This window comes from Anolis sagrei, chromosome 5 (genome assembly GCF_037176765.1).
Source record: "Anolis sagrei isolate rAnoSag1 chromosome 5, rAnoSag1.mat, whole genome shotgun sequence".
NCBI classification, from domain to species: domain Eukaryota; kingdom Metazoa; phylum Chordata; class Lepidosauria; order Squamata; family Dactyloidae; genus Anolis; species Anolis sagrei.
The window spans coordinates 66,157,600-66,176,420 of NC_090025.1; the positions used below are offsets into that span (position 1 = coordinate 66,157,600).

At 38.1% G+C, this 18,821-nt stretch overlaps 1 protein-coding gene across 3 annotated transcripts in view; it reads left to right on the plus strand.

The window, feature by feature from the left end:
- The window catches only part of STOX2 (storkhead box 2), a 151,280-nt gene extending 133,654 nt beyond the window's left edge, over nt 1-17,626 (plus strand). For all 3 annotated transcript variants that reach the window (XM_060778648.2, XM_060778650.2, XM_060778651.2), the window contains exons 3-4: nt 1,921-4,192; nt 9,943-17,626. In XM_060778648.2, coding sequence (XP_060634631.2) covers nt 1,921-4,192; nt 9,943-10,138 — 2,468 coding nt within the window. In that variant the 3' untranslated portion in view covers nt 10,139-17,626. The remainder of the gene's footprint in view (nt 1-1,920; nt 4,193-9,942) is intronic.
- The last annotated feature ends 1,195 nt before the right edge of the window (nt 17,627-18,821 follow it).

The following is an 18,821-nucleotide window of genomic DNA, read 5'->3' on the forward strand; positions in this document are numbered from 1 at the left end:
TTAATAACTGGGGCAAATTACAGAGAGCGGTCAACCCCCATGTTTAAGTAGCTCCATTGGCTGCCGTTCATCCTCTGGTCCGAATTCAAGGTGCAGGTTATTACCTAGAAAGCCCTGAACGGTTTGGGACCCACCTACCTTCGTGACCGCATCTCCTACCACCAACTTGCACGATCCCTTTGATCCTCTGGGAAGGCCCTCCTTTTGCCCTTTCCTCTATCTCAGGCACAACTTGTGGGAACGAGGGAGAACTCCTTCTCTGCTGTGGCCCCCCGACTTTGGAATTCACTACCTGGTGAGATTAGGCAAGCCCTTAGCAACCTCTAAGAAAGATCTGAAAACCTGGCTCTTCTGTTAGAGAGTGACCATTTATCCCATTTCTGTCTGTTCTATCTATAGTGTTGTCCTTATGATGCACTTTCCCCCGTCCTAAATTGAAGACCTAATTGTACTGTTCGTCCTTTTTGGGCTCCTCTCAAATACACTTTTTTTACTCCTACCTCATCCAGGGTTTTATCATTTTATCTTGTCGATTTGGCCTGCCCATTGTGTTCGATTTTCTATTATGCTATCTTGCTTTATTTTATTTTGCCACTATATGTACTTAATTGTGATGTAATTTTTGTTGTTGTATTTTGCATTTTATTTTGCTGTATTGTTATCTTTGGACTTGTCCTCATGTTAGCCACCCCGAGTCCCCTTTGGGGAGACGGTGGCGGGGTATAAACAATAATAATAATTATAATAATAATAATAATAATAATTATTATTATTATTATTTCTGAAATGCTTGGGATGAGCAGTGTTCCATATTTCAATTTTTTGGATTTTGGCATACTTGAATATACACAATGAGATACCTTAGAGATGAGACTAAACACACAATTTACTTCTGTTTCTTATATACCTTATGTACAAAATATGATGATAATTTCATACACAGTATTTTTTAATAATTTTGTGCACATAGTATAATGTACACTACCAGAAACTACAGGTGTCTCAGCCACCCATGTAAACAGTTTTGGTTTTTTGGAGTATATTGGATTTCGGAATCCTCGACAAAGGATACTCAACCCGTTTCCAATTGTGCAAGCAGTAAGCTTACCTTGGGGTCTTTAGGGACACGTGTTTGTACACCTGATTCCATAGCAGGAAATATGTTAACTGCATTAGCTATCTTCTTATATGTACTCAAGAATTAATTGTCCATTCATGCAATGTTATTTGTGCTAGTTGAATGTCACAATAATTTTGAAAACAGAAGAACTCATCAAAACTTTTAGTGTACTGCAAGGCTGTATGGAAAATCTGGACACAATCTGACTTTAGTCTGACATTGAAATAAACTAAATTTATTTCACTAAATTGAAGTCCATATTGCAATTCATGTTTCATCTTAAGACAAAATGAGTATTTATCATGGAAATAATGGCCTAGATTTTTAGATGCCTTTTTCCGGAACATTTTTTGCTGGTTTTCCAATACTATTTCTTTCCTGAAATGCGTGTGCAAATACTGCAAATAGCAGAATTATGCCTTTTGCTCTCTTACCTTTGTGTTCTAAGAAATAGCACACCTAATTAGGATATAAATATTTATAAGAATATGCAGCAGGGGAATGTCATATAGGTTTTTTTGAAAACCTGCAGTTTGGCTCTTGGCATAGTGGTATAAATTTCAATCTTAAAATTTACCAACACTTTGGGAACAAATGAGATTTTCCTTTATATTTAATAATTTACAGAAATATGTTCAACAAGCTGGATAATGCTTGAACACATTTTACTTGTTCACTACGCTCTATTTGCCAACATCATGTCAAGGATTGGTTATTTTTGTGGAGAGGCCAAAAAAGAATGCTCTGAATTTAGTGTGAAAAAACGTAACTCATAAATGCATTTTGTTGTCTGTTTTCAGGTGTTCCAACTCCAAGTCCCGAAATCCTTCGTCATACTTTGAACATGCTGGTACGAGAGAGGAAAATATATCCAACTCCAGATGGCTACTTCATTGTGACCCCACAGACTTATTTTATAACACCATCCCTTATAAGAACTAACAGTAAGTGGTACCATCTTGATGAGAGGATACCTGACAGGTCTCAGTGTACCTCTCCCCAGCAAGGAACTATAACTCCTTCCACCTCGGGATGTGTCAGAGACCGAACGATACCCAAAAACCACTGCGACTCTTGCCATTGTTGCAGAGAAGACATGCATAGCATGCATGCCTCCACTCTACAGAGGAAATCGGCAAAAGACTGTAAGGACTCATATTGCCCCCCTTCTCTGTGTCAGGTGCCACCCACTGAAAAAAGTAAAAGTACTGTAAATTTTTCTTACAAAACAGAGACACTTACAAAGCCTAAAGATACAGAAAAGCAGTCTAAAAAATTTGGGCTAAAACTCTTTCGACTAAGCTTCAAAAAGGATAAAACAAAACAGCTGGCAAATTTCTCTGCCCAGTTTCCTCCTGAGGAATGGCCTTTGAGGGATGAAGATACCCCTACCACTATACCTAGGGAGGTAGAGATGGAGATAATTAGGCGCATAAACCCAGATTTGACTGTAGAAAACGTCATGAGGCACACGGCACTAATGAAGAAACTTGAAGAAGAAAAAGCTCAAAGAAGCAAGGCTGGATCTTCAGTTCATCATAGTGGGAGAAGCAAAAAGAGTCGAAGTCATAGGAAGTCTCATGGAAAATCTCGGTCGCACAGCAAAACCCGGGTCTCTAAAGGAGATCCTTCAGAGGGATCCCATTTGGATGTACCAGGGGAAAGAGAATATGAGTTTTATGACCCTCTCACGAGGTCGCCACGGGAAGGCTGTTTCATAATTGAACACAAAAGGGACAATTTCCTCATGCACAGCAGTCCTAACGTCCTTGAATCTCATTTTCCTATGACTCCTGAATGGGATGTATCTGGTGAATTAGCCAAAAGGAGAACTGAGATGCCTTTTCCTGAGCCTTCAAGGGGAAGCTCCCATTCTAAAGTACATCGAAGTCACAGCCATACGCAAGACCGAAGATCAAGAAATGAGCGACCTAATAAAGCCAAGGAGCGGTCTCGGTCAATGGATAACTCCAAAGGACCTCTGGGCGGTGCTTCTTTAGGTACACCTGAAGACATAGTTGAAGCTTGCAGCCAAGATGACCAGACAACCAGCCAAACATACATTGATGATAGCACCTTAAGGCCTTCACAGTCGCTCAGTCATCAAAGGGCTTTGATGTCATCTGCAAGCTACAAAGAGCTTGTTAAAGCTGAAAAATCTGGTAGCAACTCAGAAACTCCAACTCCTTGTAGTTTATTAGAGCAGAGTATGCCAGCAGACACCTTACAACCCTACAGTGATCTCAACTCCTGTACCACAAAATCAGCCATTGATGATTACTTTCAGTGCAACACTTCTAGTGAAACTGTACTTACTGCTCCGTCACCTTTAGGAAAAAATAAAGACGACCATGACGCAATGACTTTGACTGAAAATGTTAAAAGAGTGTCTCCCTCAGAAAGACAGTTGCAACACATAGCCAGGGAACCTGGAGTACACAAAGAGGAGTCGCCTAAAGGGCCAAACAACAGCAGTGGACCAGTTGCTACTAGCCAGACGTCTGAAGTTATTGCAAATGGCCGACTAGTTCAACACCACAACGCAGAATCCACTAGCCTCGATAAGAGGAAAGAAATATTTAGCAAAGACACACTTTTTAAGCCTCTCCACAGTACTCTGTCCGTTAACAGTTTTCACAAGCCTAGTGTGCCACTATTAAAACCTCATCAAAAGGCATCTTCTGACACATTGCCAAGCAGATGTGACAAAATCGAACAAGCTATGGTAACTTCAGTTACTCAAGTTATACCTGTTTCCCAGAGACAGCAAGAGACAGCTGGAAACCAAGAAGCAACCTTCGATTATTACAATGTATCTGATGATGATGACTCTGAGGAAGGGACAAACAAGAATGCTGAAGAAGAGAAGAATCGGGATGATGTGGGCACTATGCAGTGGCTTCTTGAGCGGGAAAAGGAAAGGGACCTGCAAAGGAAGTTTGAGAAGAATCTCACTCTTCTCACTCCAAAGGAAACTGAAAACAGCAACAATCAGAGGGCCACACATTCAGCGAGACTGGACAGTATGGATAGCAGCAGCATCACAGTTGACAGTGGGTTCAATTCCCCACGGTAGGAATTTAAAAATAATTTATCAGTGTCTGGAATATTTTGAGCTTGCATTGACATGTCATATGTGTTATGTTTTGTGGTGCTATGCTATTATTCTCTTACAATGCTTTTTTAAATGAGCTCGAAGCAATCTGTCTTTTGCTTGATTGGTTATCTATCCAAGATTAAGCAGTCACCAGACCTTTATGACTGTGTTCACACAACTGGGGATAATCACAGCTCTTTCAGAAGATGGCCAGGTCAGTATTATTCTCTGAGACGAACAGGTTTTGAGGCCAAATAAGTAATCAAATTCGGTCATCTGGGAAGCATAGTCCCCTTGATCATATTATGTGAAAAGGAAAAAGTACTTTAAAATACTGGTGTGTGGTACAATGCTTGTTTGTATGTACTGTTTATCTCGTGAAAACATGTGCAAACATGGAATTCCATTACATTGTAGACTAACATCTTTATTTTTAAAATGTGGGCTTCCTATCAATCTGTACACTTGTGATAATGATTGTAGTATGGCTAGCATTGCTGTCTTTCCTGGAGATTAAGACAGAAAAAACTAAGGGAGAGAACTTCAATGTGAAAAGTTTTTTCCCTACTCGAAGATACATTCAACCATCCTCCAAAGGCCCGTCGCAAACTAGGTTCCTGCTGGAGAAACCCTTGCTAGCAAGTCCCTGACGTCATGAGCCTGCGCCTCTCTCCCCGCCCCTTTCTCCCCCTCTTTCTCTTTGCGAGCGTGGTTTTTCCTTTGCTAGGGCAGCATTGCCCGCATTTTCTCTCAGTTGAATTCTGCCAACTGAGAGAAAATGCGGGCAATGCTGCCCTAGCAAAGGAAAAACCACGCTCGCATGGAGAAAGGGGCAGAGAAAGGGGCGGGGAGAGAGGCGGAGTCTCGTGACGTCAGGGACATGCTAGCAAGGTTTTCTCTCGCAGGAACAGAGTTTGCGACGGCTCTAAAAAGATTAATTTTCTGTGATTTATTTTGCTTTTGCTGGTTGTCTTGAGTGATAGCAAGGAACAATGTAGACCAATGAAACTCTTTTCCCACGAACACTACAAATCTGTTCAAATGTCATTTTAGTTTCTGTGACAAAATTACAGACATAGTCATATATTCCCTTCAAGGCAAAACAAAAACACCTTTGTTGTTTTTTTTTAAATAAAAATTTTGACGTTAATTTTTTTCCAATTCAAGACCACATATTATAGCAAATTCTGGTTTTTCAACTTCACTAGATTTATGGTGTACATTCATAAAGTGCCTAAGATATGTCATTATCATTCCTCTTTTCTAGAAAATGCAAGACAATAATGGTTTCAAGTCTTTCTGACATACAGAAACATACATAAAACAATAACTAACTACAGTTTGTCCCCAGGTTAAAAATAAGATAAGTTCTGTAGGTGTGTTCTTAAGTTGAATTTGTGTGTAAGTTGGGACAACTACATTTTATAAATGCAATTCTAACGAAAAGCTTTCAAAGAGTTTTGGATAGCATAGGGAAGAAGTAACACTGCTGTAATATTTCTTTTGCTGTCTGTGTCCCTGTTCAGAAGATTTCACTTCATTCTCTGTCCCAGAGACAATTGGATTATGAAAACTATGGCTTGTTGTGGAAACCATTGGTGATAAAGCTTCAATAGAGACACCTTTTGCCCAGGATAACTCTTCCAGGAGAGAATTTTACCTACTAAGGGTGGATTTCTCTCACTTCCTGTTGTCTTACCCCCATTTGTAACTAAGAGTCGTATGAACAAGAACTGCCTGTATAGTATTTTTGCCCCATCTTTTTCTGTGACTCAGTTGCAATTTTTTTCTAATTGTCTTTTTTTGCTTGTTGTGTTTTTAATTTTAGGTCTTTATGGGGAAAGTATTAACAACGACTGGCACAGCTTTGTTGTAAACAATCACAATGTGGTTAGAATTAAGTGAGATGCATACACAGAGTTCTGTGTAGATTAATCACAAACTGTCTAAAAGACATTCAAATGGATTCTATAGAAAAGCCCAAACTCATACCAGCAACTAAAATGATCAAACTGAGGCCAGAGGCCATTGTACATGGGACATAGGTACTTTGGGTATTACTGGAATAGGCAATAATGCTCAATAAAGTTGAAGACGATAAGAAAAGATGACTGCATTAGGATGGATTGATCCAATTAAAAAGCCATAACCCTCAGTTTCTAAGACCAAGGCAGGACTGTTTTAATAGCATCTCTTGGAGGTCTCATTCATAGCATTATCATACATCAAAACTCAGCCGAGAGCATACATCAACTTTTACTTTTCGTGGTCTCTGTGACTCCCACAGATGAATTACTCAGAAGTCTCACACCTCCAGCAAAAATCATTTCTTCTTTCTCAGGTTTTCATTTTGATGCCTTTTCCTTTACCAAACTGGACTGGCTTAGGACACGTTTCCAAGTTTTCATCTCTGATATTTTTAACTTCTTTTGAAGACTTTTATTCAGCATTTTCCAAGTGAGATGTTGTCAGTGTATTTTTCTACTGCATGTTTTAAGAAGGTGTTCCAGCTATGATTACTGTAGTTTACCTAAGATGATTCTTTGTGGACTAGACAGATGGCAAGATTCCCCACTTCCCCTTCTGTTTTCTAACTCATGTACAATGTCCTGAAATAGTTCCCCTGCTCTACAAGCCATAATTTCATATAACATTGATTTGGCAAGGCATGCGTAATGCTTTCACATGGCTTGAAATTGATTTCTGATTTCTAATCACAAGCACAAATCTTATTTTACCAGTTGAACATTACAGCAAAGCTGATCATGGTCAACTCTAAACAAAGTGCTTAAAAACGCCCGAGAGGGAGCCCCAGCCATGGTTTGGACCAACATCACTCAAAGACTGAATTGTGTTACATTACTAATTTCAGGATATATACCAAAATTATAATGTGTTTGAATGTTGACCTAGATGACTATGGTAATTTGCTGTAATGTTTGCATTCATGCAGCACTGCATTCTGTATTTCATTTCATGTAATTATGGCTATATAATAACCATTATATGATAACCAATAATATAATAACATCTAATTTTGATGGAAAAAATACACACAACTCTGGTGCATATGTATTTTAAAGTACAAGCTGATTTGTAAAGTTGGTTTAATTTTATATTATTGTTTAATTGTTTAGTAATGGCATGACAAGCCAATTTGCATTCCCTTTTACAGGAAACATTTATTCATTAGTTCCTATTTGAAATGGATAGACATTTGGCTTATATAGGCAAACATCTGACTTACAAACGACCCATAGTTACAAACGGGGTTGAGACAACAGGAAGTAAGAGAAATCTACCTCAAGGAAGGAAAATTCATGCTTGGAAGAGTTGTCATGGGGGAAAAGGTGTCTTCACTGAAGCTCTATCACCAATCCTTGTTTCCCCAACAAGACGTGTTTTTTTTCCCAAAATATAATTATCACAGTGAGGTGAAATCTTCTGAACAGCAGAGGCACAGACAGCAAAATCAACACCACAGGGGGGTTAACACTTTCCTATGCTATTCAAATCTTTTATATATGTATATGTATAGGAGTTGCACTTAACAATATACCTATTCCGACTTAAAAATAAATTCAACTTAAGAACAAACCTACAGAACAGAACCTATCTTGCTCGTAACCTGGGGACTGTCTGTATTGCTAATTGTGATACTGTTAAAGAACCTCAGCCATTAGATGCAACATCTTCCCTTTTTCTTCTCCAGTATCCCAGATTGATGCTGTAGTTTTGTTTATCTTTGAGATTTCTGTTGCTTTTTTGTTCACTGCTTTCAAGTATCACCCATTTCCTGAAGGAGCGCAGTCAATAATGAAAAAAGGGTAATGCATTGATGTTAGTGTTACAGCTCAGTCAGCAGTCTTGTTCAACAGCAGTAGTTATATTGCTGTTGCGAGCTGCAACTAGTAGTTCATACTGTCACTTCTGCCCTATACATATTCAGAGAGAAGTATGCCCGGTGCATTTCTTCAGTTTTATTGCCTGAGGGTAATGTGATATTGCTACCCCATCAATCTGCAACTGAGATATCATTATTGAACGATGGCCTCTTGGGGGATTGCTGGCTATAACAGTCTTTTTGAAGCAAAGCAATTGACTGTCTGGGATTTTTTTTATCATATGAAAGCCTTCCTATGAGATATAGTGGAATCGAAAGGAGTGTAATACGAAAAATACTAAATTATGCAAGTAGCACACTGCATTGAATTTTACTTTAGATAGAAAACAGTCATCCAGTGATGAAAAGAAATGGGAGGAAGGAAGAAAAGGAAGTCAAGAGCAAACATAGTGCCATGTCTTGTAGGTTTATGTATACAGATAATTTTTCTACTGCTCTTATGTTGTATCCAGTGACTACCTAGCATCACTTGCTGTGTTTTGTAACTATCTTCTCCCTTCGGCTTATTTTTCCCTTCATGTTTTGAATGCATATAAAATATTAGTACTATGTCATCTTCAAATATGTGCAGATTAGGCATAAGATCACTCTCTGGCTATGTTTGCTGGTTTAGAACTGTGTCATGCTGGAAGCCTGTTCTATATAGAAAATTCCTAGTCTTTTCAGAATTACCCTGAAATGTTCTGTATGGTATATAAGGAAGGATAAGTGCTGGTACTCAGTGAAGCTTGTGATAGAACAGTAATCCTCATATCTTAGTTCAGTCATGCCAGCCATACAGCTGATCCAGGGTGACCCTGTTTTTCAGTGCAACAGTCTGGAATGAAAAGGTGCTAGAAATATATTGTTTTCCCCACTTGAATGATAAATGAAACATTTGGCACGTTGGGATGGCTACAAATTAAAGAGTTTTTAAATTTCTAGTACATAACATATCCATATTAATTTTGAATAATGGTCAACACCAATGTGTACTTGGAGTTTTAAAAATGTATATGTCTGCATGCATCCACCATCATGTTCATATTCTTGAGAAGGTAAAAAACCAAATACAACAAGGTATCTTCTTCATCGGGAAAGATTGAATGCTACAAACAGAACTAGGAATCCAGTAACATGCCTTCGCTGGACCCCCACTGCTTCTATCCCTTCCTTCTTCAGCTCCTTATTTATTCTATAAACCTGAGAAAGCATCTTGAGTTTATTTTAGCCACAGATTACTATAGCAGAAAGGGGGGGGGATTCATGTTATACTGACTCCTATCTCCCAGTAACTACAGTAGAAATTGAGTACACATTTCATTTTGTATCCAGCAAATGGACAGAAATTTTTGGACCTTGTATATATATTGTAGTCAAAGTATGATGTTTCCAGCCCCCCCTGGTGGCACAGCAGGTTAAACTCCTGAGCTGACCGAAAGGTTGGCGGTTCGAATCTGGGGAGCAGGGTGAACTCCTGCTGTTAGGCCCAACTTCTGCCAACCTAGCAGTTCAAAAACATACAAATGTGAGTAGATCAATAGGTACCACTTCTGCAGGAAGATAACGGCACTCCATGCAGTCATGCTGGCCACATGACCTTGGAGGTGTCTATGGACAACGCCAGCTCTTCGGTTTATAAATGGAGATGAGCACCACCCCTCAGTGTCGGGCACGACTAGACTTAATGTCAGGGGAAACCTTTGCCTTTATCTACTAGGATGTTTCAATTGGTTGAAGAATTGTATGCATATAGAGGAAATTCTACCATTTTCTGTTTGCCTTTCCATCTCACAGATTGATAATTGTGTACATTATAAGTGTTTCTTTCTCTTTCTTTAGCACTCGCGAGAGCTTAGCTTCGAACACTTCAAGCATTGTTGAAAGCAACAGGCGCCAGAATCCCGCTCTCAGCCCTGCGCATGGTGGTGCAGGTCCCATGTTCAGCTTTCGAGCAACAGCTGACCCTTCCACGAGTGAAACTGAAAAACTGCAGAAACCTGCCAATTGCCTGCAAGCTTCTGTTACAAGTGTTTGATAGTGCTTCTTCCTCAGATCCTCTGTCTCATCCTATACAGCAAAGTTTACGACACTGGGACCAATGTTTACGTCTTTGGAAGGAAAAAGAACAGGCATCTCAGCCACACAGTTTTGTGTCTCCTTAAACTGTGCTGCTACATAGGCTAGGGGCAACAAAGAAATCTTTATTTCAAGGTCTTGCTTTTCACATTTTGCGGCTCTGTAGCAACAGAATAGCAGTAGGGATAATATGTACACTTTTGCTTCACTTAATCGTAACTGAGCACATATATGAAAGTCTAGACACTGTAAGTGTAATCTGCATTTTCAATGTCATGCAGTTGCCAACTTCATTTAAAAATGCCACAGATATGTGATGCCCCCTACCACTGATTAAACTCTTTGCCACAGAGTTGATTCTTTTCCTTTATAAACTGAGCCTTTGTTGAAAGTAAACAGCTAAGGGTCACCTTGTGGGGAAACAATGCCAAACAAGACTAGGAAAGACCTCAGCTCTACCTGTGAATTATTTATACATCTGTCATTTTCACTGTGAGTCTTCATGACATGATTTTGCAAGAATCCATAGCAAAAGTAAGTCAAAAGAGGTCATGTTATAAAGATATGGGAAAAGGTGGGAGATAATAGAGATGTTATCTATTTTACTTTATTTGATTTGTTTCAGAAATGCGAGATGTTTATCTACAACTTATTTCTTAATTTCCCCTAGTTGCAAGCAGGGATGTAAGACTTTGAATTGAAGGAGAGGAAGGAGAAACCAACGTTGAGGAACATCACTAAGTGACAGAAAGAGTTACACAAACAGGTTTTGTTTATAAAAAAAATCAAGTTAGGTGGTCATTAAATGTGCCACTCCAGTTGTTACCCCCAAATTATTATTAATATCAAAATATTTTTTTCAGCAGAGATAAAGAGGAAAACTCTTTGTGATACAAATGAAAAATAACAGCCTGAAGAGTTGATTTCTTTCTATGGAAGGACAAATTATATTTCTATTTTATGTAGCTTTTAGAATGCCTAAATTAGGCTATTGAAACTAGCATACACTGTAGGAAACAGATTTAGAGACAAATAAACTTCAGGCCTTTTATTGAATTATATTTCTTTGTGGATGAACATTGTATGGAAATACTTAGTTTAAACACAGTCATATGAATTGAAATTTAATGTATCCAGAAGGATTGCTGATAGAAGTTTCTTGCCTGATCTGAAAGAATGAGAGGACAAAACAGCTTCATTGGTGATATTACAATGAATAAAATCTTGCTAAGGGTTTCGTCAACAAAGGTTAGTTCAATAAAAGACATCCCTTTATATCTTTTGTGAGTCTCACAAACTTGATAGCAGAAGTTCTATATCCACAGGTTATTATATCTAATGTGTATGTCCTGAAATGGCTAATCCAAAGTAATTTATTAATAAAAAGTATTCTAGATCAATGTTTAGAGAGATCCACAACTTCAAGAGGGAACTTGAAAAACTTTAAAGGGCCAAATTCTGCTGTCAGTTTTTTTTATGCAACCCCATATTGCAGAAAATTTGTTTTAAGAAAATCATGATGGTGGTATAAGTTGAAGTATGAGAGACTATAAGAATAACCAGAAGCAGTGTAAATTGTTGTATGCATTGACATTTACACTATTTGTCTTTTGTTGAAATCCAGGTGATATGATCAAGCATTCTATTAAAGTATTTTCATCAGGTACTGGTGACGATTTGTATAACCTGTCCAAGCTTCACTTGTGTTCTCTGTTGTCTTCTGAAGGTGCACTCTTAAATGAACCAGTTTTGAACAGATTTCAAGCGCTTTATGAGATAGCTTCATGGATGCTGGGCAGAATTGGTCTCAATTTATATTTGGGCAGCTTTTCGTAAATCCAGGGCTTCAGGTGTATATTTAGAGTTCTGAACAAACTGGAGCTATTCAACATTGGGAAGTTTTCCACACAGGTTATCTCATTGTACATACTGAGCTTCTTTAGCCCTGTGAAAATATCTGAGTTGCACTCCTTAAACCTAGAACATTGGTTCTCAACCTGTGGGTCCCCAGATGTTTTGGCCTTCAACTCCCAGAAATCCTAACAGCTAGTAAATTGGCTGGGATTTCTGGGAGTTGTAGGCCAAAACACCTGGGACTCACAGGTTGAGAACCACCGACCTAGAACAACTGATAAAGAATCTGATCTTTAGGCTATCTTTATTGTCACACACAAATTGTATTTACTATAAACAGTAAGAGAAGATTCAGTGCATAGAATTGAGTATTATGCAGTTTGGCCTTCTGCCTTTGGATCTCTGTCATAATAACCCAGAAATGCATTGCTTGTCCAATTGTATTGCTTCTACATTAAACTCTGGGAGTATGTAATACTTGCAAATTTCAGAGTTATTAGAGTTCAGGTAGGACTTTGGTATAATACTGCATTAATTATTTTTTCCATTGGGGCATGCAGACAAATTTATAGCATGTATCTGTTCAATAAACCATTGAAGTTGTATCTAAATTTACAATGGAAAGCAACATTTAAAATCAAATGCAGTTTTTAAAATGTGCACAGGATCGATCCTGCCATGTGTGAGAAATATTCTTCCTTTGGTTAAACTCATTCCAATGGATACATATGGCAATTACATAAGAGTCATCATTCCAGTTTTATACAATGCACTTCTTTCGCCTCACCATTCAAAACGCCCCAATGACAAGCTTTAAAAAAAGGACCTGTTAATGTTGGTGTGGCTGCTTGATATTTTATTGGCATCAAAGTGACTCTCAGAATATGTAATATAAACAGAAATTAGAAAAAGGAATATTTTGCATTCTTTTAAAAAGGGAATATAAGGAAATCCCATTTTTTGAGATTATAGCTATATTTACCGATAGGAGTGGAGCTTGACTGTTTTTGTCACTATTGTGATGAAATCATGACAACCTTGTACAAGGTTGATTATCAATCATTCTCCTTCTAATGTATCAACTGAGAGGTTTACAAACCAGAATGCGTTGAATCTCTATGTTGTGTTTCAACTTTAAAGGGTCAACACAAATCTGTCGGCATTTTGCACACTTGATATGTATTATTATAATACAACATGTTACTTTTATGGTAAAACTTTTTTTACACATATAACTACCTCCATGAATTTGATGAAATGCAGCAACATGTTTTTTAAAAAGGGTATTACTAAGAGCAACGTTGAAAACTTTATGAAGAAAAAGGCCATGACGTTCTCTTGTGTGTCGGTGCTTGCGTATGAAGTCATTTTCCATTGCCATGATTTCCTGTTACTGTATTCAATTGGCTTTTGGCTTTAGTAGTATGAAGTTTTATACAAAGGTTATAGAATCTTTTAGATAAGCAAATGGGTTGCGGGAGGGATCAGAATTGCCCTTTGTCTTTCCATTTTGGCTGAAGTTTCTACCTGGTAGACATTCAAGTATTGCTTGTAATTTAGAAGCCTGTTAATACATACAGTATATGGAACATGATTGGCAGTTTTGGGCTTAGCAGAAGACGCACCAGGCATTTTAATTGCCTCCTTTTTAAACACTTTGGGCCCTATTCTGCCTTGGTTTATGACCACATATCATACCAGAATTTTGCTGAAATCCTTTCCTTGTCTATCTGCAAATGGTGCGATACGCTCTTCATTTTCTCAACTGTATGCATCTTGGGGACTGAATAGTATGGCGCTCAATCTTTTTTATTTTCTGGAATGAAATAAATAACATGAGATCCTGACAGCAGCAATTGCAGAATGATCAGATAAGATATAGCACTGGGTTGTTGTGTGTTTTCCGGGCTGTATAGCCATGTTCCAGAAGCATTATCTCCTGATGTTTCACCTTTGTCTATGGCAGGCATCCTCAGAGGTTGTGAGGTCTGTTGGAAACTAGGAAAATGGGGCTATATATCTGTGGAATGTCCAAGATGGGAGAACGAACTCTCATCTGTTTGAGGTAGGCATGAATGTAGCATTTGGCTACCTTGATGAGCATTTAATAGCCTAGCAGTTCTCAAGGTCTGGCTTCTTACTGCCTGGAGGAATCCTTTATTGCAGGTGATTAGCTGATTCACACCTACCTCAAGCAAACAAGAGTTCTTTCTCCACCCTGGATATTCCACAGATATATAACCCCATTTTCCTAGTTTCCAACAGACCTCACAACCTCTGAGGATGCCAGCGTCAGGAGAGAATGCTTTAGGAACATGGCCATACAGCCCGGAAAACACACAACAACCCAGTGATTCTGGCCATGAAAGCCTTTGACAATACATAGCTATAGCACTATTTTACATTTGAATTTTTAAAAAGTAAGGAACAGTCAAGAAGCATGTCATGGGAAAGATGAGTGACAGATGCCCTTCCACACTTGCCATTTGTGTAGATGTGGCAGAAATAGTTTCAGGTCGTTCAGATTAAGTTATGGTGTTGTCTCTTGTATAGAACAAATAAGCAGAGCTGAAGAATTGTATATAAGAAATATTGTAAGGACTTCTAAATTTCTTTAAATAACATTGGCTCTTATATATCTAGGGCTGTGGATATTCAGTGCCTGAAAAACCTCTATAGTACAGCAAACTGATCCAGATTGTGCACCAACAAGAGCCATCCTTAGCTAACTGAATACCCTTTTTTCTGGCTTCCTTCCTTCCTTCCTTTTTTTCTGGCTTCTCCTAGCCTTGGAAGCAGGAGTAAGTGGGCCAAGAAACCAGAAGCTGCTCATAAGATCCAATAATAGTCCTATGCAGAGCCATTTTGAAATCTTCAGATTTCACTTAGTGCATTTTTCCTTCTCTCTGTGCAGAGATTCAAAAGGTGCTGACTCTTGTGCCAGTTGCAGAATCCACTTTTGTGTTGTTCATTTGTGGATGCGGTAAATAACTTGCAGCTCTGAAAATAATAAGGAAATTAGTATGACATAGCTACATACTTAAAAACTATTCTTTCCTTAACAAATCACCAGCAATAGCCATCAGAATGAATACATTTTAGTATCAAGAACATTTCATGACAGGTGGTAATACGTTTCACTAATGTTGTGCCTGTGAATCTCAAGTACTTCACAAAATTAACTAGTGAAAATAACCCTATTGAAACTAACACAACTTGCTTCTGCTTTTAGATTTCAGTAAACTGTCAGATGCCCCAAACTCGGATGCAAGAACCGTATTTATCTAGTACAGCCCTGGGCAAACTTTGTCCCTCCAGAGTTTTGGACTCCAACTCCCATAATTCCTAACAGCCCAAGGCTGTTAGGAATTGTGGGAGTTGAAGTCCAAAACACCTGGAGGGATAAAGTTTGCCCAGACCTGATCTTGTAGATATCTATTTACAAGGTCCAATATTTTAGTTGGCATTTCAAAAGTTCAGTTTTAAGATCATAAAAAAATAATTTTGGAGGCTTTGACTCACTGTTATAAGAGTTGCCAAAGTGTTTCACTTTAGCAGAATAACCTTTCCTGGTAGTGGGAAAAAACCCTATAAAATGAATAGACTCCAATATATTTTAAAAATGTATTTTACGAGAGGCATTGTCCTAACAAGAAATGGATAAATTCAGTACATTAGAGTCTGCTGTAGCTTATGCCCCATTCCAGAGAAGCATATATATTAAATAGAAATGAATATAATTAATTTTCGTAGTTATTTACAAATGGCTTCCAGTACTACTCACGCCAGTCTTTGTACTGATCAAGATTATATTATTTGTGCCCTCTGCAACCCTTCCAAAGTGCAGAACGCCTCCCCGTGCGTTAGACAATCGAGGCACTGTCCTTTTGCCTAACCAGGTGACCATCACCTCTTGAGAGCACACACAAATGACTTTTGACCTCGCTCTGCTGCAGGTTCATACACTAGGTGCTATCACATGTTTTTGGGCCACGGGATGTAATAAAGAACAATTAAATATCACTATTTTATGACATGATTTAAAAATGGTTTCCATTAGTGCAAACCCATATTTCATTTAGTTGAAAGTAGCAGAAAAATACATAACTTCACTGTTTTAAAATAGTGTAAAATGATTTCTAAAAATGTTTCGTCATTAGCAATATAGATAAATTGACATGTCATAGAAACGATCCCTGATCAGTCTAATAGAAGGAACACAAGGAAATGTTTTCATGTATTCCATAAATACAGCATAATCTACATTTAGAAAAAGACATAATAGGTCATCCATGTCCTTAAGTGCATTGTACAGTAGGTCTTTTCCTCATGGTGTTGCAGTCTGTCATGGAATGATGCTTCAGCATCAGGAGGCTAATGGGTTGTAGTACAGGGGCATTGACCCATTTTCATTCGGGTAGGAATGAGGAAGAAGCTAGACAAATCCACGCTATAGCATTGTCGCGGTCCAAGTGAAGCATTTGCTGTGGTGAAACATGAGCCTTTTGTGGCTTATGATCATTATGTTCTCAATGAGTTAACAAATTCAAATATGGTGGCTGCTTCATCAGCATGTGGCCAAGAAGCGATTTCCATATTTACTACTCTGGAAAGGTTTAATAAAATACTAGCAACTTATGCAGTGCAATGCCCATTGTAAACTGGTTAGGGATAGTTCATAATGGGAGGCATTAGGAACAGTGGCAACTGAGATCTCCTTTTATAGGGAGAGGGTTATCAGGACACAAGATTCCCATCATCATACCAAATATTTGACATAAGCGGTTCAGAAACTCACCAGAGTGCCTCCACTGTGAGATGTTCTGGGTCATAACAGCAACCCAAAAAACATTCAGCATGATATTTTTCTATCTGTGAGAAACTCACCCACACACACCCCTTGATGCAGTGCATGGTCATGCCAAACGATACTTTGATTAGAGATTACAGTGGATATTACATAGATATTAAAATAACCGGACACCCACATGTGAGCGTTAAAAATCGGAATAGGGCCTGTCAAGTAATTGGCACAGATGTTTAACTTCTGTACAAACAAGAGACTTATATTCAAAGGGATCATATTTCTGCAGGTAACCTGTGAGTGACTGAATGTGACTGTTGCATTAGGTTTAAATGAGTTAATAAATGCAAGTGGGACTTACTGTATGCTAGAAGGGAGTTTTGCAACCAAGACTGCCTTGTATAAATGTGTTTGCACTGAAAAAATTAAAATTACTTGGTCTCTGGTTGCTGTAAAGGTCATCCAAGCTGGATGTTCTGTTTATATTGTATAGTATTTCATATGAAATAATTACAGTTCATGAAATGTCTTCCCTTAACGTTACTGATTTATAACAGCACATTTGTGACATGGTTTTTATTGTGTCAGTGTACCATACTGTAAATGATGATAACTTGTCATGCTTAGTATAATAACTTAAAAGGAAAAAAAGGACAGGGATTTTGTAAGTCTATATTTGAAAGTCCCTCCATATGGTAATATTGTGTTCATGTTGTTTATGTAGTGTTCTGTGAAATATCCATTTTGGATTGTGTTACTTTTTAAAATATTAAATAACATTTGGTTATATGTTATGTTTTCAAGTCTTTTATTTTATTTTGCAAACGCCACTGCTGTGAGGAAAATGTGTATGCTTAGTTGCGTTCTGTGTTTTCAACTCATTTTATCATGTTCATGTTGTATTTTCTGTGTTTGAAACAAAGGCATTTTTGAACATATGAAGCTGCTTTGTTCCATGTAACCACTGAACCATCCAGCCAACTACTGTGTCTTTTCCAACCACCAAAAGGTCTCTTTAAGTTTTGAAGGAGAGGAAACTGCCTGAGATCATTCAATGTTGTGTTTAAAATACACGCTGTACCATTCAGATATGGGTTCTTCTGGCAGTAGGATTTTTACGGGTTAGGAAATACCATTTTTATTTTCAACTAGTTCAGTAGTTTCCAACTTTTTTTTTTTACCAGGGACCACTTTGACCAGGGACAATTCTCCAGCATTGATACCAAAAGGGTTACAAATCATTTTTGGTAAACTTTAGATTTGGTTTGGTTATTTGGGGTGCTGATTCAGAAAATTGCATTGGATAGACCACATCAGCTCTAGTTTCTGATACAGAACATATGCCATCTAGTAGTCGCCATCTGCTTGCCCACAGAAAACCATATTTAATGTAGAGCTGGTGTAGTACTTTCGTGAGTAGTCAGCCTTTGCCCTCCCAACATCCCCATTGCCTCAGCACTGTAAGAGCGTTTCACAAGACCAGTTGCTCTTGTTGCCTCGTGGTTTTGAGGCAATTGTGTAGCAATGGTGAGATTGCGGACCATATTTTCATTCTTGTGGACCACTGATGGTCCGTGGACCACAAGTTGGGAACCACTGAAGTAGTTGGAAGTGTAAGGAAAACCTTGTCCCTGAGTTCAGAGCCTTCAGATGTCTCTTGTCATCTTATGTATAATTTCAATAGAAAATACTAAAGAATTCTCCAGATAATAATAATAATAATAATAATAATAATAATAATACCCCACTTTATCTCCCCCAAGGGTATTCAAAGCAGCTTGACATAAAAGCACTGGTACAATATACAAACATTAAAATAGAATTAATATTGAAGCATTCAGTTAAAATCCATCAAACATACCAAGTTTAATTGTCAGTACAATTTGTGGAGTAATTGTTAAGCCTTTCAGTGAAATATATTATGGGTAGGATACTGGAACAGTGATACTATGAAATGAATGGATGAAGCTGCTTTTATACAAAG